This window comes from Barbus barbus (assembly GCF_936440315.1).
Source record: "Barbus barbus genome assembly, chromosome: 19".
NCBI lineage: Eukaryota > Metazoa > Chordata > Actinopteri > Cypriniformes > Cyprinidae > Barbus > Barbus barbus.
The window spans coordinates 27,335,844-27,362,746 of record NC_136747.1 but is presented as its reverse complement, the minus strand read 5'-3'; the positions used below and the strand labels follow the sequence as shown (position 1 = coordinate 27,362,746).

The window sequence follows — 26,903 nt, the reverse complement described above, 5'->3', positions numbered from 1 at the left end:
CTTAAATAGAGAGTGAGTGATTGTGAAATGAGCATCAGGTGTGTGTGATGTGTGAATGGAGACAGCTGTGATCCGTGCAATGCATTGTGGGAACTGAAGTCCAGTGTGCTGTGTAGTGTGAGAGTCAATGTGGTGAACGGGTGACCTCTGGTGGTGATTGTCCGGAAGAGCATGGACCAGATTCGTGACAACTAGCAACTTTACAAAAGACACTAGTACCTAAAGAATAAGCACTAGTAGTTAATGACTAAGTACTAGTACTTAATGGAAAATATACTAGTATTTAAAAAATAAGTACCAGTAACATTAAATTAGATACTAGTGCGTCTTATAGATTGAATGTTAAAACGGCTTGCCATACGATGTGAAAGCAACATTGGAGTCCGGGGAGTGAATTTCGAGGGGGACGGCGTTTCATTTGAATCTGGTTAGATTTATTTGGAAATTAAAGTGATTTCTATATTTTATCCATCCAAAAGACTACAAAAGCGAACCCAGTTCATACCTCTGAGTCTTGTTAAAAAGTCTGTAAATATTCCACATTTGTGCTCTTTTGTTCTGTGCAAAGATTAATTGTTTATGCTGATTTCAGGTCTTCTTGAGTGTATCTTATTTTAAATGAATTTATTGTTTAATTATTATTTTTTTTTTTTACAAAAAGTTAATAAATCTATTGTTGGCATAACATATGACATACATTTAATAAAGTAAAAAATGGCATTACAAAGGTTAAAAAAATACTTTAAGGAGCCTTATAATAGTAAGGTTAATTTCTGTCATTGATCAGAAGGTGTTCCTTTTATTTATTTATTTTTTTTATTTTTTTTAAGTAGAAGCACTAGTGCTCCTGAAAAGAAACGTAAGTGTGGAGTCCTTAAGAATGTAATGTTACCTTTTAAAACTCACTGAAAACGTTTTTGCAAAGTGTAAACTATTAAATATAATCTACAAATCATGCAGTACTGTACCACTAAATAAGACGTATTTTGAGGGCTTAGCTAATCAGGCCAATGAGAGACAATCATTCTAATATTTTATGAAATCATTCGTTCATTTCCCTAATCAATGTTTTTTTTTTTTTTTTTTTTTTTTTTTTATTAAACACAAGAGGCCATTAATAATAATTATATTATAAGATTTACAAATTCAAACACAATTTATCTTTAATCTGGGCAGAATTGCAGATGCCTGTCTTAATGTACTGGCGTATTTTGCTGCGAGATGGAAAGTGAAAGTATCAGTTTTACATGCGCCATTTTACACTTGGGTTCATCAACGGAAGCAGACAGATCGAGAATCGACATGTTTAATGGTAGCCGAATGTTAATGTAGTATTATAGAATACATTTAACAGTAGCGTGCGCAGGAATTTCTACTTGAAGGGATATAAACATTTTGAGAAGCTGGAGTAACGTCACATTTCGTTCAAGGTGAGTATTTAGGTGGCAGTGACTTTCGCATTGGGTTTAGCAAACAATAGCATACTTTAACGTAAACATATTAGTGATTAAAGAAACATAAATGTCTTTATTATTGTCAGCTTATAGTCATCATTTATTTTTTATGTTTACCGTAAAACATAAAATCAGACGAAACTTGTCTACATTTATTTTTATTTTTTTTCTTCTGTTCAGTTCCAACTGGTTAGATTTGTTGAGGAAATGAAAGGGATTTGTACATTTTATCCATACAATAGCCTACGACAGCGACCCGACTTCCGCATAACGTAGCGCAGTACATGATTTTTTTTCTCAAAACAAGGTTGGCACAATCTTGCTTCGGGATCAAGTGAAAGTAGGTTGTGTTTTACCTGCGCCTTGTTTTTTACACCTGAGCATAAGATTCTTTTAACCGGAAAAACTAAGCATCAAGTGTCCTTGAACAATAATAGACGATAAGGACATCATGAAGGTTTGTCCATGAATGAACACTAAAACATTTAATAGCGAACACTGCGTTGTTCTCCTTTGGATTTGAAACTGCATCACAAAGAAGAACGTTATTATGTTCCGCTCTTTTGAATGAGCTAAACGGACTTTTAAAGAAGTAGTAGGTTATTTTAATCGTATGCAGCCTTGAAATCCAACTGTAAAAAAAAAAACACATTAGGCTACATAAGCCTTTTTTAGAATGCCGATACAGTTATTAATTACACAAGACGAAGAAAAGCAATGTTTGAGGGTGGAGAGACTTTTGCAGGACCCAAATGATGTGTTGCGCTTTGATGATAAAATGCTCATAAATAGTTACAGCCAATGTTGGGGAAAGTTACTTTTAAAAGTAATGCATTACAGTTTTGCGTTACTCCCTAAAAAAGTAACTAATTACGTTACTTAGCAACTTTTTATGGAAAGTAATGCGTTACGTTACTTTTGCATTACGTTTTAAATATGAGCACGGCTTGATTGTTTTTAATAAAAGAAGTTCTATTTATAGCAAATATAAAAGCCTTTTCACACCAAAAAGTGTAATGAATAAACCTCAGGCTGAAGGAAAAATAAATTAACATCTGTACAGTAGAACGCAGGAGAAGAAGGTTCAACACTCTTAAACAATTAAAAAACAATGAAGCACAATTGTTAGTTTATCTAAAATCATTTTTTGCTTATTAGTATGGTTGAACTGGATCATCAAAGTCAAGTCACCTTTATTTATATAGCGCTTTTAACAATACAGATTGTGTCAAAGCACTTAAAAGTATCAAATTGGAGGATAGAGTGTCAGTAATGTATAACGATAAGATTAAACACAAAATTTTCAGTTAAAGGCATTTCATTATTGAATACAGTGATGTTATTGTCTAGCTCAGTTTAGTTTAAATAGAATCTGTGAAATCAAATTGACGATAATCGCTAGAAATCAAGTGTCCCCAACTGAGCAAGCCAGAGGCGACAGCAGCAAGGAACCAAAGCTCCCTCTGTGACAGAATGGAGAAATAAAAAACCTTGGGAGAAACCAGGCTCAGTCGGGGGGCCAGTTCTCCTCTGGCCAGGATATTATTGTTTAATTGTTGATTTAATTAACATTTTAAATGTATAAATGTATTATATTTCTATTTTTATATTGTTGCAATTTCTAGCAATAATAGTTAGTAAGGTATTTTATTATATTTTTAGTTATTTTGTTTTATTTTTAGTTTTATTGTATTTTTAGTCGAAGTCTTCACTGGGGATATGTCCCCGATAGTGATGCGCGGGTCGGGTATTTTTCCAACCCGCGGGTCCCGCTTTTATGAAATTATTTGGCCCGCCCCAGCCCGCCCCGCACCACTGTATATATTTTTACAACCCGCCCCGCCCAGCACCCGCGACCATTAAATAGACATACTAGGTATTGTAATTCAAATGAAAACAGCCTTTATTTCAGCCTGAAAGTGCTTGGAAACATTGCCCTGTAAACTGGCAACAACATATGATTATGAATATGAACGATAAATCAGGTCATATTAATAACAAGATAAAGATACACATTTTAAACATTTACAAAGCAGCGTTTGTAATCTAGGCTAAACATTTTTTTATTTTAGATTTGTATAGGGCAGGCCTACAGTTTACAGCCTACGCTAAATAACCACTGACATTTTTTTTTTTCATTTATCACACGGAAATGTTCATTTAGCGTTTTTACGTTCGCTGTGCAAAAAAAGAATGGCATCCACTGTACCGGGGTTTAATCTATTTCGCCTGGACTCCAGCACCCGGCCAGCAGAGCTGAATGTGCGCTTGCTTGATGCGCTTGTGGCTGGGATACAATTTCTCCCGCACCTCGTCTTCCATATTCACTTTTATTTCTTTGTTTTTGTTGTGACTGGCAGCGGTAGCTGCTTGGCGCTTTCGTGACTTGTCACGTGACGTAACCTTATCAAAGAACTTAATAAAACATGAAAATAGATATTCCCAAATATTTAATATAGGCTATAGGGAATTGCACGCAACATACATGGATTTTTTTTTTTTTAATGACCCACCCCAACCCGCCCCGCAAATAAAGTGACAATTTCTTTACGGGGTCCGCGGGTTACAAGACGACCCGCGCATCACTAGTCCCCGACCCCAGGGCTAATCCAGGTGTCTGGCCTCCGCCGACAATCAAGGCCGCAGACATCATCTCCCGGTGTCGATCCACCATCTGATCCGGACACGGACTGAGAAACAGAATAAAAATGAAACAGACAAATATTAGCATAGATGCCATTCTTCTTACGATGTAACGAGTACATTGTGTGCTATGAGGAGTGTTCCTGGTTCCGGTTGATCTAATTAATGCAACCTAACAATCTTTTAACAGATTTGAATAATAGAAGTATAGTAATGTATTATGTGTAAGTCAGGTTAAAGAAATGTGTCTTTTAATCTAGATTTAAACTGACAGAGTGTGTCTGCCTCCCGAACAGTGTTAGGTAGATTGTTCCAGAGTTTGTGTGCTAAATAAAAGGATCTGCCTCCCGCAGTCAATTTTTGATATTCTAGGCATTATCAAACAGCCAGAGTTTTTCTCGCAATTCTGACTTTGTTTCTCAGACGCTCTTTACTTGACAGCTGTTAAAATAACGCGATAGAAGCTGCCTCAAACTCAGAACTATAAAGAAATGAAGAATGTTGTGTCTGAAAGCCCGGTGGTAATGGTACAGTCCAACTGCGAGCGCAAAACACAGAAATAAAGAATAATGAGCCATTTTTATGTTTGTTCAAAAATCATATTCGGAAGCAACATTCATCTAGATCAGTGGTTCTCAACCGGTGGGGCGGGCGCGGACACTCTCGCGGGGGGGGGGGCGCGAGTAGGCTACAGGATGGGAGGGAAAAAAACTGGAAAAAAAAAATTCACATTTTTTTTTATCACTAAACTACTGTCATAAAAAGTTATAGTTTTGTATATACATAACTCTTGAATAAAAATTAAAATGTGTTTGGACTGATTTAAAAAAAAGTGTTTTGAACAAATTTGATTGGTTTGTCGATAGTGAGCGCAAATGCAGGTGATAAGCGGTTTTATTAAGCGAGTCATTGAGTCGTTCATTCAAACGATTCGTTCAAACGGCCGATTCATCAAGAATGAGGCAGATGTTTGTGCATGGGTCATTGAATCTTTGACTCAACCGATTCGTTCAAAACACTGAATCATTCAAAACACGATTGAGTGTTGCTGTGAGATGCGCTATGCTGTGATCTTTGTTTGGATTCATCGGATCTATTTTCGCTGCTAAAATAGACCAAAACAGTCATTATTTCATCAAAAATGTAAGTGACTTAATATTATTAACTTGTTTGTTGAACTGTCATATGAAATCAGTGTCACATTTTCAATCGTGAGGTGATGGTAAATTAAGTGATGGTCAATTGTCAGCTCTCTTGGTCGTCAGGTCGTGTGATGTATGTTGCTGAACTGTATTCAAATGTTATAAATATAAAAACACCACATTTTGAAATTTAACTGCAGTATGTCAATTTAGTTTATTTGTGTGTGCTGCGCTCATAGACTTTAGAAAACGGCGCTCATTTGTTTGATTTCTCCTCGAGAAGCTGCGCAAGCCTCAAAAGTTTAAGGTCCTTGCACCCTGACTGAGTCCGAAACTGTCGTATTCGTTTTTTCATATTCGTCATTTGGTGGCTCTCAATTGTCAAAAACACCCCTCAAAATATTTGCTACGGATGCGAAAAATGCAGAAAATCGAACCATCCGAATTAATTTTTATGACGGACGGAAGTTGCAGAGGCTGCAAACGTATAAAACGTGAGGTCGTATTTAGTTTTATATATATATATATATATATATATATATATATATATATATATATATATATATATATATATATATATATATATATATAACGAATAAACTAGTCAGAATATAGGCTACAGTTAAAAGCTTTCCTTTAGTTTTTGTGAAATACACGCACGCACGCAGCCACGCACACACAAACATGTTTAAATACATTTATGTTGTTAATAAATAAATAACAATAAATTGTTGTAACAGCAATATCTCCAAGTTTTGTTTGGCTTGGGACCGATGCGTTGGCCTATGCACGGATGGTGCGCAAGCAATGACGGGGCGTGAGCGTGGCCTAGCTGCTCGCGTTCAGCAAGTAGCTCCACTTGTGAAATGGCCACATTGCATGGTTCATCGCGAAGCACTAGCTTAAAAAAGTCAGAATTGCGAGAAAAAAAAGTCAGAATTGTGAGAAAAAAAGTCAGAATTGCGAGTTTATATCTCAGAATTCAGAGAAAAAAAGTCAGAATTGCGAGTTTATATCTCCGAATTCAGAGAAAAAAAGTCAGAATTGCGAGTTTATATCTCCGAATTCTGAGAAAAAAAGTCAGAATTGCGAGTTTATATCTCAGAATTCTGAGAAAAAAAGTCAGAATTGCGAGTTTATATCTCAGAATTCTGAGAAAAAAAGTCAGAATTGCGAGTTTATATCTCCGAATTCTGAGAAAAAAAGTCAGAATTGCGAGTTTATATCTCAGAATTCTGAGAAAAAAAGTCAGAATTGCGAGTTTATATCTCAGAATTCTGAGAAAAAATGTCAGAATTGCGAGTTTATATCTCCGAATTCTGAGAAAAAAAGTCAGAATTGCGAGTTTATATCTCAGAATTCTGAGAAAAAAAGTCAGAATTGCGAGTTTATATCTCAGAATTCTGAGAAAAAAAGTCAGAATTGCGAGTTTATATCTCAGAATTCTGAGAAAAAAAGTCAGAATTGCGAGTTTATATCTCAGAATTGCGAGGAAAAAAAAGTCTGAATTGTGAGATAAAAAGTTGCAATTACCTTGTTTTATTTTTTATTTACAGGCAGAAACGGGCTTCCATATGTAGCTGATGGCTGCATGGCTACAATTTTATCTTTGATAGTATTGATCTTGGAAGTAAAGTAGTTCATAAAATCATTGGTTTGGTTTTACTCTTAATTTGGTTTGGACGTTTTCTGTATTTTCTAGTTCGGGGAACAGACACAGTCTCTATAGTGTGATATCTAGGTGAAAGAGTCTCTATGTGCTGAGAATTAACTGAATTCTGTGACGTGAGGCGGTTAGCTGACGGTATGTTTAGCCAGTCTGTCTGCTTCCTGATCTGGGCCCCAGTTAGTCAAGTACGAACTCTAAGACCATGTGCTATATTTCTAGAGAGAAGAGCGGCACCACCCCAGGAGGGATGAACACCATCTCTTTTAAACTTCTTACTGAATTTACGTTTAGCATTAGCCAGCACTTTTAAATTTGTCAAGATGTTCAAGTTCAAGTTTATTTGTATAGCACTTTTTACAATACAAATCATTGCAAAGCAGCTCTAGAGGAAATTAAGTTTCCACAATATATTTATATATTGCAGAACCTTAATATATTTAACTTATGGCAAAATTTGGTAGTTCTGTATGTTGTCTGAGCGTTTGCATCCTCTGAGGTCCTCTGAGGGGTTGGCATGATGTCAGGCGCTCTGGCTCCAGGTAAACATTGGATTATGGTGGCTGGTGTCTCTATTTTCACGTTTCTTACAATAGAATCACCAATAACTAGAGCACTTTCATCAGGTTTCTCAGTGGGTGCGTCACTAAGTGGGGAGAACCTGTTTGATGTTCTGATCGGAACGGAAGAGCGGTGTTTTGACCCGCAACTAGGCCGCATCACAGTCACCCAGCTGCCCTGCTGCATGGGCTCTAATGCCGGAACCGAACAATGTACAGGACTCCCTGAGCTAGTCGCATCCAAGGCCGTATCTATAGCCCTCGCATTCTTACTATCCTCAACTAAAGTTTGGATGTGTGTCTCTAGTTCTAAAATCTTCTCTGTCAGCCTAACTATTTCCCTGCATTTATCACATGTGAATCCCTCGTCGCCGACAGAGATAGATAAACTGTACATGTGGCAAGCAGTGCAAACAACAATAGCAGGAGAAGAAGCCATTACTCACCGTGATTGATGAATGACACCAACTTAACTTACCACATACCACTGTTGTTTGATGAACTCGTGAAAAACGGAGTGAGAGAGAAATGAAAACGGAGCGAGGAAAAAAAAGAATAATAGGCACGAATAGAAACGCGAGTAACAAGCTAGCCGGCTAACGAATGCTAACGCGGTTTTAAAAGCGAACGATCAAATTAGTTAGATTAGTTTGATAGATAACACCAGAATATTTCAGGGAATTTAATTATATATTATCACTTTAAACAACAGAGAGTGAAAGTAAGGTAAAGATTCAATAAAAAGCGGAGCTACAATCGCAAACCTCTCAGCAGCACAACAGACAGGGACAGACTGAAGCAATCGATCAAGCAGGAGCAATCAGATGTCAGCAAAGGTCAGCAGCAAAGACATTGGTTAATAAAATGGGATTAGATACATTTGTATTGTTCAACTCATTTAATTATTGCAGGTTTGCGTCATATTCTGAGTTTGCATTTCACTGTTTTAATTCATTTTGATGAATACTAAATCTTTTTTTTTGCGAGTGGGATGAATTAATGCACATTCACATTTAGTCTAGAACTACAGTAACATCATGTTCACACAGCACACTGTCAGTCAATAAATGGGAAAAAAGTAACTAGCGTTTTTTGATATTTTCTTGTAAATTAAAAAGTAATGCGCTACTTTACTAGTTACTTGAAGAAAGTAATAGTATTACGTAACTTGCGTTACTTGTAATGCGTTACCCCAACACTGGTTACAGCCTCATGATTTTTCAATTAGTTCAGTTCAAGTGAGCTTTGTTGTTCTGCTGTGAAGACATACAACGAAATGATGTGCCTCAGGACTACGTGGTACATATTGACAGACATATAATCCTATAAAAAGACATAAATATATATAACCTACAGATAGTTGACTAGGTGGTTAGGTTGACTGGGGCAAACCACCCTAGAAAAGGGTGGTTTGCCCACTTCAGGTTGGTGGAGAGTTCCTGCCTCAAGTGGAGGAGTTTAAGTATCTTGGGGTTTTGTTCACGAGTGAGGGAAGGATGGAACGGGAGATTGACAGACGGATCGGTGCAGCTTCTGCAGTAATGCGGTCGATTTACCGGTCAATCTACGTTCCTACTCTCACCTATGGTCATGAGCTTTGGGTCATGACCGAAAGGACAAGATCCCGGATACAGGCGGCTGAAATGAGCTTTCTCCGCAGGGTGGCTGGGCGATCCCTTAGAGATAGGGTGAGAAGCTCGGTCACTCGGGAGGAGCTCAGAGTAGAGCCGCTGCTCCTTCACATTGAGAGGGGTCAGCTGAGGTGGCTCAGGCATCTGTTCCGGATGCCTCCTGGACGCCTTCCCGGGAAGGTGTTCCGGGCGCGTCCTACTGGGAGGAGACCCCGGGGAAGACCAAGGACACGCTGGAGAGACTATGTCTCCCGGCTGGCCTGGGAACGCCTCGGTGTCCCCCCGGAAGAGCTGGAGGAAGTGTCTAGGGAGAGGGAAGTCTGGGCATCTCTGCTTAGACTGCTGCCCCCGTGACCCGGTCCCGGATAAGCGGAAGAAGATGGATGGATGGATGGATAGTTGACTATTTGCGACCAAAATGACAAGAGGCTAACATTAGCCTACCGATCATTCTGCAAGTTAAACCATGCCGTTGTTTCTCTATTTTGACGTTATGTTTAGCCACTTGTGTGTAATTGATTGCTTGGTAACAGTTGACTGACAGTTGATTATCAAACTCGAGCAGTTTGTGGGAGGGGTTAAGATTAGGGGCGGGGTTAGGATTAGGCAATCAGGTAGCGATTTCAACGATGAGGGTAATAATTTGGCAGGGAGTCGAAAACGGGCGCAACTGACAGCAATCAAAAATCCCATTGACAGGTTTTTGCTGACAGGATACGACATTCAGTGAGAGAAACGCAAAAATTATCATGATATTATCTGTCAGAAACGTTTTCAACACTGTCAAAACAGTAGCATTTAACACTAGTACACAAATCTGTAGAACAAGTAGGTTACAGAATTAAATGAAATACGCAAAAACTAGCCATGAAGATGTCTATGTTGTCATTCATTATAGTTAAATTTTCACAAATCATGCTACTTTCATAAGAGCACTAGACAAAGTTATTGTAGTTATTTATTGTTGCATGAATAATGAACAACTAACAAAATTATCCACCCTTAAATATAGTAAAGTATTAACTAATTTTGATGCAACAAATAGGGTATGATTTAAAAATGATCATCCCTCCAAAAAAGAGAAAACATCTTTCACAAACATATACATGTCTGTCACCTTTTAAAGTGTTTATAGTGTATATAACGAGTTGTATTTACAAGTAGGGGTTATTATAACAAAATTCTTTAACACCAACCCCCCATTTTCAGTGGCCTGTAGCATGAAGCTGGTTTCAGTTTTTACCCAGATAAGTTCACATTTAGTTTGAGCAAACTCTTGAGTTTTCGGGCTCAAGAAGGTGGGTTGGTTGGTTTTGCTTGTTTTGTTTCCATGGTAACTTATGCTACACGGCTACCCTGCTCCGGAGTAGGTTTTATTCTGGCTTAGAGATAGTCTTGCGCAGCCAGACCTTCAGCCGTCAGTTCAATCTATGGCAGCTTTCATTGACCAAGGCCCGCCTATGAGGCCGTTTGACCGACATGTCAAACAACCAATCACAGTTTGGTTCGTTCAGCGTCAGGTTTCGGGGCGTGGAAATGTCGTCAGAATAACAGACCGGTGTGTAAAACTCTCGGACATATTTTAAAGATTCTATGCTGCGAATTTTAAATATTTCACATACTTTTGAAAATCCAGCGTTTAGTTGTTCCTGATAAGCGCTCGTCATCACAGTAGTAAACACGACGACTTTCTTCTTTCGTGAGGGGGGTTTGGCGTCATGGCCTCTTTAGGTGCGTTCGAGATTAACTACACTAGCCTGTCACCGGCTGGCGAGAGTAGGCGCTTGCAGTCGGGGCGGAATTAAAAGTGGAGACGTCAAGTCGGACACTTTCTACTCCATGCTCTTATCACAAATACAGTGTATTAAATACAATATATGAGGAATACACAGAAACGTTTGAGCAACAGAAACACTTTTTATATACTTTATATACAGCACAATCTGTTCAGGTTTCATTCATTTAGCTGATACTTTTATCCAAAGTGACTTACAATTGCTATATATGCCAGAGGTCACACGCCTCTGGAGCAACTAGGGGTTAAGTGTCTTGCTCAGGGACACATTGGTGTCTCACAGTGGATTCGAACCCGGGTCTCTCACACCAAAGGCATGTATCTTAGGGATGGGCGATATCTTATCGTTTGCGATATACCGTTGAAAATTCTCCTCACGATAAAAATTTGTCTCCTCACGATAATAACGATAAGTCTAGTTGATGACGTAGTTTTGTGCGCGCCCGATTCACTGTTCACGTGCGGAGTGAAAACAAGCATGGCGGAAGGCGGACGTGAGGCTGACAGTGCGTTCACACCGGACGCGACTTGCGCGAATAAATCACGCTATTCGCGCGTAGTTGGACGCGTGAACATTTTGGGTTTACTCGCTTCATTCGCGCGTGAAATTCACTGCACAACATGGGCAGGGCTTCTGCCAGGCGCACATGTATGACTGCCACAGAGAGCATATGTATAGAATTTCGCTCTAAACGCTCAATTCGCGCTGCGTCATTCGCGCGAATTGCGCGGCAGGATGTCTATTCGCGTCTTTGCATTGACTTAAATATGCCATTTCTGAGATATTACAATGAATTAATTTCTAAAATGTTATGATATGGAAAGCCTGAAACAGATCACAGCAGTATAGCCATACACAGGCTTTCAGTCATCAGCAACGTGGTAAACGTGTGCCAGTAGCCTATGCATATGATTTAATATGAAGCGTCTGTAACGCATTATTATGGTTGATAAGTGCAATTAATGGAGATGAGCTGTTGATCATAATTAGCATGGCCATAAGTTGGCTGTGTACAGAAAGTTTCAAGTTAATTGCATTAGTAATACTATATGAAATAAACTTAATCTTTAAAACTTAATCATATATATATATATATATATATATATATATATATATATATATATATCGTCATTTGTATCGTTATCGCAATAAATACCTGAAATTATCGTGATAAATTTTTTAGGCCATATCGCCCATCCCTAATGTATCTTATCCACTGCGCCATCACCTGCGCCATCTGTGGGTATATATGCTTTTATCAGGGTTTTTGATAAAAAATGACTCAAGATAACAGTGCGATTACACTAAATAAGCTTTACTGTTATAAAACAGATGTGTGAGCATTATTGGAAATTAATTGTTAGAATAAACACACGCAACACACCTCGTGCTTGTCATGACAGAATCTAACCAATGAGAATAAAGTGTGTCGTCATCAAGGCTCTCGCAGCCGATTTTGAGCAACTGCAGCGCCTGACCTCAGCGGCTGGTCTTGTTTTGCTCTCGCGGTACTTTGACAGCACATGTGATCGTAAGGCGGCTGTAGCGCCGATCAAAGTCGGACAAATGTTCTAACCAGAATGCATTGCTTTTGTCAGGCCGCAGCCGATTTTTGCGGCGCCACATGAAGTCGAACGCACCTTTTTGTTTCCAGGCGGAACGTTGAAGAACGTGACCCACACGTCTCTTGGAAATCCTGTATAATTCAACCAATCCAACGACGACTATGAAACTCCTGAAGTGTTTCCACTTTTGTGTGCAATATTCATCAGACGTTCAGGCAATGTTCCGTGGGCATGACATCTGAGGCTGAGACTAGGTTAGAGATCACAAACCCAAACTGGACGAATCAGCTGTGAGCAAAGTGACATATATCTGATGCAGGGAAACCACTCCCCTGTATCTCTCACTCCAAATTGAAGCAGTTTACAGTCAAAGAATTTTAGAGACAAAATTGCCCGACTTTTGCAGCTACTTATTTATTATATTTATATTATATTAATTGTAATTGTTTATAATTCATATAATATATTAATTTAATTATTAGATGAAGTGGCAATTAATTTTAAGCTTCGTATTTAAAAAATAAAATAAAATTTATATATATATTAAGGGTGGGAATCTTCAGGCACTTCACGATCCGATCCGATTCTGATTCCAATACTGGGAATCACGATCTGATTCCAAAACGATTCTTGATCTACATTTTTCCCCCAATTAATTCTTCTGCTGTGCAAATACATCTTTACAACTTTACATTTTAACCAAAACTGCAGTTTATATGTTTTTTGTTTATAGGTGGAATTTCTTCATGTCAGTACTGCCATCTTAAAAATAGGGGTGTGAATTTTCACTGGTTTCACAATTCAGTTCAATTACGATTATCATTGTCAACTCAATATCACGATGCGTCACATTCTCAGTTTTAAATATTACTGCACAGGGCTGTATTTTCATATCAAATTTATTTTGTGCAAAATTTACTTTAATTTTTTATATAAGCAGGCTACTTAAAAAAAAAAAATTACTTATTTAAAATAAGTGTTCTTTAAGTATCCGAAAGTTTACAGACAATAATTATGTTTTTGTTTTTTTCTTTTGATTATTACTTATGATGAAATGATAGACGGTGGCAGCTTTAACAGGCTGCATTCACACTAATGCACAGATCTATTTCGATATATCAGATGTTTTGTCCTGCTCTGAAAATATATCTGACTGTGTGTAGCCTACATCAATTTTGTATATAAAAGTATTCGAAAATGCAATTCTGCGCAATGAAGCCCGCCGCGTCTCTAGTGCCATATGCTGGGAAAAAACTCAAGCTCAGAATCGATTCTGAATCATTGAAGAGAGAATCGTAATGCATCGGAGAATCGATTTTTTCTCCCACCCCTAATATAAATATATATATATATATATATATATATATATATATATATATATATATACACACACACACACGCGCGCGCACATACATATAGATAAGCTTTAATATATCCAACTTTTAAAATGCATAGACGTATATTTTCTTTCTGCTGCCAAACTTTGCTGCAGAAGAAGTGTTTATTCCTGCCTTGTAAATGCATTTAAATTTGTAATAACGACATCTCTTAATCTTCAGAAGAAAAGTGAATTGTGATGATTCTTGCAAGAAGTGAATCCAAATTAAGCTTTGCTGATGCTCTCCATGTTTCGTGTGATTGGCTGTTTGCTGCACGTGTCACACGTTCAGGTGCACACGCTCTAGAGTTAATCACAAACTCTGGTTCAAACTCTGAGTTGGGAGAGAAGGTTTATATCGAGCTTTGTGAGCCCAGTGAACCTGATCTTAACCAGGTTGGCTTTATCGTGTTTTGTCAACTCAAAACTTACTCTGCAACTCTCTCGCTTCATGTTACAGGCCACTGGGGACCTTTAAAAGGAAACTGTTCATGTGGTGCTAGTCGTGGATAGTTCTTCCCCCTGCAATTCATGAATAATGGGAAGAGTAATTCAAAACTTGTCAGACTCCAGGGCAACTGTACACCATGTAAAGTTAGAGACCAAAACAATATACTGAAGAGACCTGGGGTGTATTCCAGAAAGTACGATTAACTTACCGTCAGCTAAACCCTGAACTTTCGGTTGATTAACCCAAAACCTGCTTACTTGAGGTTTGTCGGTTCCAAAAACGTGTCCGGGAGTAAGTTCATTCAACCCAGAGTAAGTTCAAGACATTCTCAACAGAACGATGAATCGCGTGCCGTGTTTCTTCTTTTGTTCAAAGGCCATTTACACTCACCTAAAGGATTATTAGGAACACCTGTTCAATTTCTCATTAATGCAATTATCTAATCAACCAATCACATGGCAGTTGCTTCAATGCATTTAGGGGTGTGGTCCTGGTCAAGACAATCTCCTGAACTCCAAACTGAATGTCAGAATGGGAAAGGTGATTTAAGCAATTTTGAGCGTGGCATGGTTGTTGGTGCCAGACGGGCCGGTCTGAGTATTTCACAATCTGCTCAGTTACTGGGATTTTCACGCACAACCATTTCTAGGGTTTACAAAGAATGGTGTGAAAAGGGAAAAACATCCAGTATGCGGCAGTCCTGTGGGCGAAAATGCCTTGTTGATGCTAGAGGTCAGAGGAGAATGGGCCGACTGATTCAAGCTGATAGAAGAGCAACTTTGACTGAAATAACCACTCGTTACAACCGAGGTATGCAGCAAAGCATTTGTGAAGCCACAACACGCACAACCTTGAGGCGGATGGGCTACAACAGCAGAAGACCCCACCGGGTACCACTCATCTCCACTACAAATAGGAAAAAGAGGCTACAATTTGCACGAGCTCACCAAAATTGGTTGAAGACTGGAAAAATGTTGCCTGGTCTGATGAGTCTCGATTTCTGTTGAGACATTCAGATGGTAGAGTCAGAATTTGGCGTAAACAGAATGAGAACATGGATCCATCATGCCTTGTTACCACTGTGCAGGCTGGTGGTGGTGGTGTAATGGTGTGGGAGATGTTTTCTTTGCACACTTTAGGCCCCTTAGTGCCAATTGGGCATCGTTTAAATGCCACGGCCTACCTGAGCATTGTTTCTGACCATGTCCATCCCTTTATGACCACCATGTACCCATCCTCTGATGGCTACTTCCAGCAGGATAATGCACCATGTCACAAAGCTCGAATCATTTCAAATTGGTTTCTTGAACATGACAATGAGTTCACTGTACTAAAATGGCCCCCACAGTCACCAGATCTCAACCCAATAGAGCATGTTTGGGATGTGGTGGAACGGGAGCTTCGTGCCCTGGATGTGCATCCCACAAATCTCCATCAACTGCAAGATGCTATCCTATCAATATGGGTCAACATTTCTAAAGAATGCTTTCAGCACCTTGTTGAATCAATGCCACGTAGAATTAAGGCAGTTCTGAAGGCGAAAGGGGGTCAAACACAGTATTAGTATGGTGTTCCTAATAATCCTTTAGGTGAGTGTATATACTTAGTGCATATCGCCACCTAATTGATGGTTGTGCAATCATTTTTCTTTTTTTCCGTTTAATCTGTAATCCTTGGGAATAAGAATTAAATAGTTTGTTTGATGCTAATTATATATTAAGTCATATCAGATATATATTTTTATTATAGAAATACATGATAGAAAATGCCGATTCATGTGTGAAATGATAATATGAAAAAGTAATATAATATAATAAATTAACTAATCCCTTCAAAGGGTTTACCTTCCAGAGTGAGAGCTTTGAAGGGTCGAAGGGTGTAGGGGACCAAACAACTGTTTCTTGAAGTGCCCTTTTGTCGTCATGTATCCCGTTTGGAACGCACCGTCCGTTACTAATTAAAAAATGACACTTTAGAACTAGTAACGAAGGAACATTGAGTTGCTTCATTGAAAGCTTATTGTATTACTGCAGTAAAAGCTTGTATTATGTAGAGTAAAGTATTATGAGAGAGAGAGATGGACTGAGCAAGTGTGATTTCCTGCATCTGATACAGCATCTCAAGTCTCCTACACACAATAAAACATAAGTTTGAATGTCCACTGAGGAAAGCGTTATCTTTGATGTAACGTTAATTACAGTTAAGAGTGATTTCTGATGACAGTGTTGCTCAGTGCATTTGTTAGCTGCGTTGTTGTTGAAAGAAAAAATAACTTCCATTTACAAAAACATTTATTTTTTTCGATGTAAAAGTCTTTACTGCAGTATGAGGTGCCACGTAGGATTTAAATCAAACTTCGCTTATCAATACATACATAACACACGTGCATATACACCTATAAATTACTCGCATATACATGTATACTAATGGATGTTCAAAATATATATATATGAAATACACGTGCACACTAATATGAAATCCATACCAATACATATTATGTTAGTAATGAATGCACATACACTTGTGAATAACTTGCATATACATATAAACTTGACGCATGCATACACCTATAGACACTCGCTAATACATATAAACACGATCCATGCAGAAGTGAAAAGAAGTGAATCTTCACGGATAACGATTGTATTAAATAGTTTTTGTTTTCATTTTTATTTATTTCGTTAAGTAGCAATTTAAAGCTTTCTTTAGATATATTTATCATGTCTGTGAGGCATGTATTTCGGTTCATTTTTGTGAAGCGCTCCTGTTCAAGATAAAAGGACGTTTTGTTGATATTGTGAGTGCACACAAATAAAAGTAGACCCTTTACAGTTCAGAATGATGTATTACTCTTACCTTTATGAGCAAAAATTATGGCGTAAGTGGTTTCCATTGAAAAAAAAATGCAATTGATTGCGCTGGTGCCTCCATGTCCTGAGCTTTAGCTTCCACTCTCCGCACAAACTGGATGCAGTGCACATTTATCTAGGTTTAACGTTTAATCATTGCTATATGGTTGAAGTGTTTTAGTATATCTATAGATTTTATTTTAGGCAAGTCGTGATGATTTGAGAAGGCTAAATTGATCAAACATAAGCTATGATCAGCCTGCCAGTCTGCGGCTTGGTCGTTACTTTAAGAAAGAAAAAACTTATTTAATGAACAAAAAATGCTCCAAACATTTTTTCTAAATGATCTTAATAAAAAGCCAGAACTAAATATAAACACTTTGCCATTAGGGCAGGGCTCTAGTACATTTTGTCATTTTAGAATGTTAAGTTCTACTTCTGTAGATATTTTGGTGAAAGTAACTCAAAAGTAATACAGGAGTCATGTAACACATTACAATTCTGAGACAGTAATATTGTAAGGTAAGGAATTACTTTTAAATAACAGTAACAAGTAATCTGTAATGTATTACAGTTTGGAAGTAACTAGCACAACACTGTCTTTAAGTCACGTGTTTTCAAATACATTATAAAAAAATGCATTGACATTTGTCAGCCTCGAAAAAAATGTAAAACAAAAGTGCATGCTCAACAAAAATAAAGTGCATCCTCATACCAAGGTTAAGTCGCCACACCAAACGAACGACAGTCGCGCATCACAGATCAGATTTCATTTATCACCTGAGGAGAGTGAGTCGAGCTGACTGACAAGAGTGAGGTGAAAAAGACAAGACGATGGCAGAAGAGTTTCAAAACGAAATGTAAAAGCGCCTGTTTTAAAAATATTTTTGGATTCTGAAAAGCCTGTTGACCTTCCATCTAAGATGATATTGGAAGGTCTATTTATTTATTTTTTAAACATTTGTTTCTCATTTAGCCTATTTGGTTCCACAGTATTTGCTGATTTTTATTTTATTTAAACTGATATTTTTCCCATTATTTTACATCAAGGTGTATGCATTCCGTGCCTCAAAACTTTCCATCTCACTAATAAACTTTCTACTTTTTATAATTATTTGTTCCTCAGTCTTTACTGATTTTCAATTTTGTATAGGCCTACCATACATATTTAAAATTTGTAAGTTATCTGTTATTTTATATTAGGCATATAGCATGGTGTATTTTTATTCGTTTTGTTAATAAAAGTTAGCTATATGTTCTATGTTGTATTTTGTTGTTGCTTGAATTGAATTCAAGCAATTGATGCCGAATTGCCGTTAATTTAAAAGTGAAAATAAAATATGCACGGTGGTTTTACAAGCTATTTAAGCAAAGGAAAGTGAGAAAACTCAAGCAAACTAAAAACAATCAACTGCTTGACGCCGAATTGCCACTAATTTGAAAGTGAAAATAAAACGCACACAGAGCTTACAAGCTATTTAAAACCAAAGGAAAGCGATGAAAAGAGAAAAGACTCAAGCGACGTCCCCCCCCCCCCCCCCCCCCCATCCACCGAGGTGATACCGGTAAGGTGTTGACACACGTCAATTAACCAGTGGGAACATTTCCTCACTGTCACAACCCTACTTGATGCCGTTTTTCCTCCTTTCGGAATCCTTGCTGAACGTGCGTTGGAAATAGCAATGGTATTGTCCTCCTCTGCCACCGAGAAAAACTTCCAGACCGGCAAAGACATGTTCGCAAATGATGACGTTATGAGCACAACACATGCTGAGAACACATGCTGAGAGTCACTGCAGTTTAAAGCTGCAATCACTTGCACTCGGAAAGATGAATCTCAGATAAATCAGACTGATTGATTGATTTACCAGCAAGCATACTTTATCGGATCTAGTTATCGGATTTAATTTATTTATCGGAGCAATAAAAATTGTCATTTTCTCTCATATCGGTATATAATTTATCTGTCCGATAAATGTCGTGCATCCCTAATAATAATAATTGTACATGATAATTTTGTCTCTTGCCCAACCATACGGGAGGAGTAAGCTATACCATAAATTGTGTAAAGTTGATTTTCTTATTAAACTTTACCGAAGTTATTGGACTATTGGATGTTATTCGATTTCAAGTCATGCTTACACAGTACATGAACAAGAAGCAACAAATATGAGAAACTGGAGAGACTTCTTTCACAATATTCATGAAAACTGCTGAAGTAATGAACAGTAAATTTGTATTGTAATTTAAAAAAAAGCTATAATGCTTTTTTAAATATTTTTTTTCAATAAAAGTCTATAATGCTTTGTCTCCTCATTTTTTGTTGATGAAAGTGAAGAGAAGTTTTAGTAAAGTATTTGTTTTTGAAACTACATTTTAGTCTTCATAAATGTTTTTACACGTTGATATTGTGGTGTTGTCTTGTCATTGTCTTAATCATACAAAATGTGTTAGTTTTTGGTTACAAAATAAATATTAAATCAAAATTGCTTAAATAACAATCCTTTTTATTCATTTGATTTAAAAAAATGTATTAAAGATTTAAATAAGATAATAAATAAGATTTATGTTTTAAATGGCAAACAATTTGGATAAAATATTCAAGCAAACTGTAAATAAACAGTGGAAAAAAAAACAAGTTCCAGTAAATTGCAAATGATTTTTTTTTCAGTGTGTCTGATTCAGTATTTTTGACTCATCAGACATACAGTGTAGCTAAAGACTGAATGAGTCATGGAGGACACACAAACATTCAGCGACGAGGATTTTTTTCCAGGATCCAGGTACATCAAAATCTTCATATCTTAATGTTATAGTGTAATGCTGTTACTTTAAAAATCTAAATAATGTATCTACTTTTCTGAATCTGTATCTTTATTCTGTCATCTCTATTCAACTGTCTTTGTTTCTGTTCTATTAAAGTCAATTTCACAGGCAGAGATCAAACCCACAGGGGTCCAGCTTTGTGTCCATGAATACTGACAGATCTTTGAACAAGCCAGAAACATTTAGAGGAATATGCACATCAACTGATTTGAGGTATAACATTTTTGTTTGGATACACAGATGGAGATAGATACATTTTCTTTGAATTTTATCTACATATAAAACTTCAGCTATATGAATTATTGTATCTATTTTCTATTTCTATTATGTTCTGTCAAAGCCACAGGGAGAGATCAAAACCACCAGAGACCAGATCTGTGTCCATGATAAGTGATGGGTCTATATACATTCGTGCATCAGTTGATATGAGGTACAATATTTTTGTCTAGATGGACTAGATCAGTGCTTATGAAACCTGTCCTGCAGGTCCCCCATCACTACACATGTTTTTGTCAATAATATACAATGTCAACAATGACATGCATTTATTGTTTATTCTGACCTTCAGTTCCAACGATACTCGCAAAGCCATGTTTTTAAAACAGTAAAATTCTGTAAATGTACATTTAATTCTGTTTTGTCTCATGTTTTTTAGAATAAAACAAAAAGCATAGATCACACTTTATTGGTATTTTAATAATATAGGCTTATGTTGAACTTTCTTCTTGTACATATAGGTTCTGAATTAAGTAACAAATGTCCCATTTAATAATAAAAAAAAAGATTTCTGTTTGCTACATTTAAAATTAAACCATTTGAATTCCTTTAACTATTCTACAACCCGAATTACAGAAATGTTTTTTTTAAATAAAATTTGAATAAAATGAAAACTAAAAGACTTTCAAATCACATGAGCCAATATTTTATTCACAATAGAACATAGATGACATAACAAATGTTTAAACTGAGAAATTTTACAATTCTATGCACAAAATGAGATAATTTCAAATTTGATGCCTCCTACAGGTCTCAAAATAGTTGGGACGCAGGCATGTTTACCATGGTGTAGCATCTCCTCTTCTTTTCAAAACAGTTTGAAGACGTCTGGGCATCGAGGTTATGAGTTTCTGGAATTTTGGTGTTGGAATTTGGTCCCATTCTTGCCTTATATAGGTTTCCATCTGCTGAAGAATTTGTGGTCGTCTTTGACGTATTTTTCATTTAATGATGCGCCAAATGTTCTCTGGTGAAAGATCTGTCCTGGAGGCAGGCCAATTCTGCACTCAGACTCTGCTACTACGAAACCATGCTGTTGTAATAGCGGCAGTATGTGGTTTTGCATTGTCCTGCTGAAATACACAAGGCCTTCCCTGAAATAGATGTTGTCTGGAGGGGAGCATATGTTCCTCTAAAACCTTTATATACCTTTCAGCATTCATAGTGTCTTCTAAAACATGCAAGCTGCCCATAACGTATGCATTTATGTACCCCCATACCATCAGAGATGCTGGCTTTTGAACTGAATGCTGACGACACGCTGGAAGGTCTCCCTCCTCTTTAGCACGGAGGACACAGTGTCCCTGATTTCCAACAAGAATGTCAAATTTGGACTCGTCTGACCATAGAACACTTTTCCCCTTTGAAACAGTCCATTTGAAATGAGCCTTGGCCCACAGGACACGATGGCGCTTCTGGACCATGTTCACATATGGCTTGCTTTTTGCATGATAGAGCTTTAGTTGGCCTCTGCAGATGGCACGTCGGATTGTGTTTACGACAGTGGTTTCTGGAAGTATTCCTGGGCCCATTTAGTAATGTCTATGACAGAATCGTGCTGATGAGTGATGCAGTGTTGTCTGAGGACCCGAAGACCACGGGCATCCAACAAAGGTTTTCGGCCTTGTGCCTTACGCACAGAGATTTCTCCAGTTTCGCTGAATCTTTTGATGTTATGCACTGTAGATGATGAGATTTGCAAAGCCTTTGCAATTTGATGTTGAGGAACGTTGTTTTTAAAGTATTCCACAATCTTTTTATGGACTCTCACAGATTGGCGAGCCTCTGCCCATCTTTTCTTCTGAGAGACTCTGCCTCTCTAAGACATCCCTTTTATAGCTAATCATGTTACAGACCTGATGTCAATTAACTTAATTAGTTGCTAGATGTTCTCCTAGCTGAATCTTTTCAAAATGTCTTGCTTTTTCACCCCTTTGTTGCCCCCGTGCCAACTTTTTTGAGACCTGTAGCAGGCATTTAATTTGAAATGAGCTCATTTAGTGGCTAAAAGTGTAAAATTTCTCAATTTAAACATTTATGCTCTCTATGTTCTATTGTGAATAAAATATTGGCTAATGTGATTTGAAAGTCTTTGTTTTCATTTTATTCAAATTTAAAAACGTCCCAACATTTCCGGTATTCAGGTTTTATTATGTTTATTGTATTGTCTCTACTCTATTAAAATCAATTCCACAGGCAGAAATTCTACTCACCAGAGTCCAGTGATGGGTCAATGGACAGGCCAGAAACATTTACAGGAGAAGACACATCGGCTTATCTCAGGTACAACATTTCTGCTTAGATAGACTGGATCAGTGATTCTCAAACCTGTCCTGGAGCCCCCATCGTTACCCTGGGTAGAATGCCTGGGATAGATGGATAGGTAGACCGATAGATAGCTACTCTATGTGAGGTTTATCTACATATAAAATCAACTATATGTTTTCTTGTGTCTATTCTTTTATTATTTTAAAATCAACTCCACAGGCAGACATCAAACTCACTAGAACCCAGCTGTGTTTCCATGATGAGTGACCAGTCTATGGATAAGAGAGGAAGTTTTAATAGAAAATCAACTGATCTGAGGTACAATATTTCTTTATGAACAGACTCACTGACATTTTTAATGCATAATTTACATCAATACTTTGGACTAGGGATGGTAAGATTCACCGATTTGCATCGGTGCATCGGCATAAAAGCTTACGATGCGATGCATCGATTTAAATAAGCGTGCATCGGATACAGTTGGCATTTGTATCGCGATGCATCGTTTCTAACATATCTGCATCGGTAAAAACCGATTTATTCATATATAATTATTATTAGATGCGCTATTCTTTTAATATTTATAAAGCGACCAATATTTTGTTATGTAACTTTTAGATTGATTTCTCCTTTCTGAACTGTTGCGAAAGCGCGTTCTCTCATCACCACTGCAGCTGCTACGTGATTATGACGTATCACAACAACACTACGTAGACCAAGAGGTGTCCTCCTGAGAGTTACCACCTAGAACGGATTAACATGGCAGACTCGGAACTCTTTCTTCCACCAAGTCATTTTAAATCCAGTGTTTGGAAATACTTTGGGTTTTATAAGCAAGATGGAAATCTTGACAAAACCCATGCAATTTGTAAAATATGTCACGCCGCTATAAAATATACAGGCACGACTAATTTAACAACACACTTGAAGTTACAGAACATTTCTTTATTGTTTATCCCTGAGCAGCATTCTTAAATTGTTTCACCTGTTAAATGTTTGAGCTGTTAAAAGTAACTATAGCGACAAGACAGGAAAAGAATGTCTGTTTTTATTTAATCTTTTGGTTTTGTAAAAAAAACTAATCTTTTGTTTGTGAAAGAGCCATGTGTAAAAAGTCAGATGGCACTTAAGATACTTTAAGATAAGATTTCTGTCGGAACAAAATAAATACAAATTAAATATCTACATATTGAATTGCACAGCATATTATTTTTCTCCATTGCATCGTATTACACTGAATCACATCGTGTTGAATCGAATCGAAATCGTATCGCACCGCATCGTAATAGCAGTGAATCGTATCGCATCGCATCGTAATAGCAGTGAATCGTATCGCATCGCATCGTAATAGCAGTGAATCGTATCGCATCGCATCGGTAGCTGCCTATATGTATCTTTAATGTATCGCATCGTTGGCTATGCATCGAGATGCGTATCGCATCGGCCTCAGTTATGGAGATGCACATCCCTACTTTGGACTACTGATAGTCACTGTATTCACATTAGCCCGTATGAATAATAAAAGAAGTAAATATTCCAGACTGTGTCTAGGAATGAGAGACACAGTTTTTTTGTTTTTGTTTTTAAAGCATTACACAGTCTTGTTCTAACTTATTTATCAGATCTTTTACGTTGTCATAATCTGTCCAGGGAACTTAGATCCGGCAACCTTGGAGTGCTTTCTGTTCGTCGATCGAGGTTAAAACATCATGGAGACTGTGCTTTTGCGATAGCGGGCCCTGAACTCTGGAATAGTCTCCCAGTATCAATCCGAATGGCGTCATTACTCTCCTCTTTTAAATCTAAACTTAAAACACATCTTCTGATTGCGGCTTTTTAATGTATTATTCTAATTTTATGTATGCTGTCTTATAGATTGTTATAGATCCTGCTTTTTTTTTTAGCTTACTGATCTGTACAGCACTTTGGTCAACCTTGGGTTGTTTTCTGCTTAGATAGACTGGATCAGTGATTCTCAAACCTGTCCTGGAGCCCCCATCATTACCCTGGGTAGAATGCCTGGGATAGATGGATAGGTAGACCGATAGATAGCTACTCTATGTGAGGTTCATCTACATATAAAATCAACTATATGTTTTCTTGTGTCTATGTTTTATTCTTTTAAAGTCAACTCCACAGGCAGACATCAAACCCACTAGAACCCAGCAATGTTTCCATGAAGAATGACCAGTCTATGGATAAGAGAGGAAGATTTAAGAGAAGATCAACTGATCTGAGGTACAGTATTTCTTTCGTAACAGACTCACTGAAATTTTGAATATATAATTTACATCAATACTTTGATATTATGAATAATAGACAAAGTAAATGGTAACTAGTAAATAGCTGGTAAATAGTCCACATTGTGTCTAAAATGTAAGTTGTTCAGTGTTAACTTTCGTGTAAAAAAGCTTACTCTCAAATGACCCTTCTCAAAGAGCTTGATTGACAGGCGATCTGACCAATCATAACACTGAATCCGCCATTTTGTCCAACAAACAAATCAGACAGGAAAGTAGATTAGCTTTGGTGGACTTCAGTCATGACACATTAAAGAGCCACAAAACGTTTGTTTGTTTGTTGTGTTTTGTATTGTTTGAATTTCTAAGTTTCCTTATTGCTCCATGATGTATTTTTCACTGTGTGGGAACATGATGTGTAGTGTGAGAGCGGCATGGCTTGTCAGACATAGCAACTATAACTACAGAGGGCGGGTTTTTGCAAAGGTTCAATTGTGCTGTTGGTCTGAATATCAGCAGGACTCAAACTGAGGGGGATGTCAAAAAAATGACAAAAAGCATCCCCTCTGTAAAACCGCCATCCCCCATACCATCCCCTTTAGATTAGTAACGCTGTGTATAATGTAAAGCTTATGGTGCAAATGAAATATGAATATTCCGTATGTATAATAGTTTATAAACTAAATAACAGTTTTCGCACAAAATGTTTCAAACGCAACTTTTGATGTTCTTTAAAAAGAAGACAACAGAAGATATGATATGTCCTTGATTACAGTTTAAAAACATTCCCCTGATGTGATGTTACTGAGCTGTATGTTTGACTGTGAGGGACAGAGAGATAATGCTGAGAGATGACATTATCGACTATGTCACTGACTTTGCAACAAACAAAACAAAAACACGTCTTGAGAGTCCAAAACATTCACCACATGATGAAGCCTATTACAATGCAGTTAGAATGTTCCTATAATTCAAGTTATTTAAACCTGCAGTCCGTAAATTTTGCCTGTTTGTCGCTCTCTCTGTTTGAAAACCTGGAATTGCAGCTGCTTGCAGAATTATCTCTCTTGCATGGGTTGTGTAGCAGTGCAGCTCCAGCGCGGTTGAATCTAATATTCTTTTTTATTTTTTTTATTTTTTATTGGAATATACAAAATACAATGAAAGAGCAATATTAATAAATCTATATATTCCTTTTTTATATAAACAACTACTAAGGACGGACACAAACATAAATAGTCACAACCCTCAGTGAACCCTGTCCCCGCACCCACCCCAAAGGAGGAAAATAAAACGTAAAAAATAAATAAATAAAAAAACATTTGGAAAATAAAAACAAATAGACAATTATACAGAATTTTAAAAAAGGACAAGAGACTATACAGAACAATTCAAAATACATATTACAAATCAGTAAAGATAAGTGGTGTATTTTTGACAAAGTCAAGTAGAGGACCCCAGTTTTTATAAAATTTGTCAGTGGAACCTCTTAAGGCAAACAAATCTTCTAACCATGAAAAAGTGGGAGGAGAATTAGAAGACTTCCAGTGTAGTAAAATTCGTCTGCGAGCTATCAATGAGGCAAAGGCAAGAACATTAACATAGTTTGTGTATTTATTCAAATCCGATGGGAGACCAAAAATAGCAATTAGGGGGCATGGTTCAAGGGAAATATTAAAAACTTTAGAAAAAGTATCAAAAAAGGAATTCCACAAATCTTCCAGCTTTGAACAAGAAAAAAACATATGGGTATGATCAGCAGGAGCCAAAGAACAACTATTGCAAGTGGCATCCACACCCGGAAATAGCTTACTTAATTTGACGTTTGTAAAATTAATTCTATGAAAAACCTTAAATTTGATCAGAATCAGTGTGGCACAGGATGAACAACAGTTAACTCTACCAGCAGCTAATTCCCATCAATCCAAATCCAAACTACATCCGAGTTCTTCTTCCCATTGATGTTTAAACTGAGAAGTTGAAGGCAAAACATAAGGGAGAATTAAATTATATAAAAAGGAAATAGATCTGTATTTCTGTAATAGGCACTTCTCATATAAGGAGGGTTCAGGCAAGAGTGGAAAAGAAGGACAGTGAGAATGAACAAAGTTACGCACTTGAAAGAAACAAAACAAGTTACAATGTGGTATACTGAGTT

General features: G+C 37.2%; 1 protein-coding gene across 3 annotated transcripts in view; it reads left to right on the top strand.

The window, feature by feature from the left end:
- The first annotated feature begins 1,239 nt into the window (after window positions 1–1,239).
- Window positions 1,240–26,903, top strand: part of LOC306885622 (NACHT, LRR and PYD domains-containing protein 12-like) — a 79,615-nt gene continuing 53,951 nt past the window's right edge. For 2 of the 3 annotated variants that reach the window (XM_079442271.1, XM_079442273.1), the window contains exons 1-7: window positions 1,240–1,430; window positions 19,838–19,918; window positions 20,058–20,174; window positions 20,302–20,391; window positions 22,434–22,520; window positions 22,725–22,823; window positions 24,633–24,743. In XM_079442271.1, coding sequence (XP_079298397.1) covers window positions 19,869–19,918; window positions 20,058–20,174; window positions 20,302–20,391; window positions 22,434–22,520; window positions 22,725–22,823; window positions 24,633–24,743 — 554 coding nt within the window. In that variant the 5' untranslated portion in view covers window positions 1,240–1,430; window positions 19,838–19,868. Of the gene's footprint in view, window positions 1,431–19,806; window positions 19,919–20,057; window positions 20,175–20,301; window positions 20,392–22,433; window positions 22,521–22,724; window positions 22,824–24,632; window positions 24,744–26,903 lie in introns of all 3 variants that reach the window. The other variant, XM_079442272.1, reaches the window with a different exon arrangement.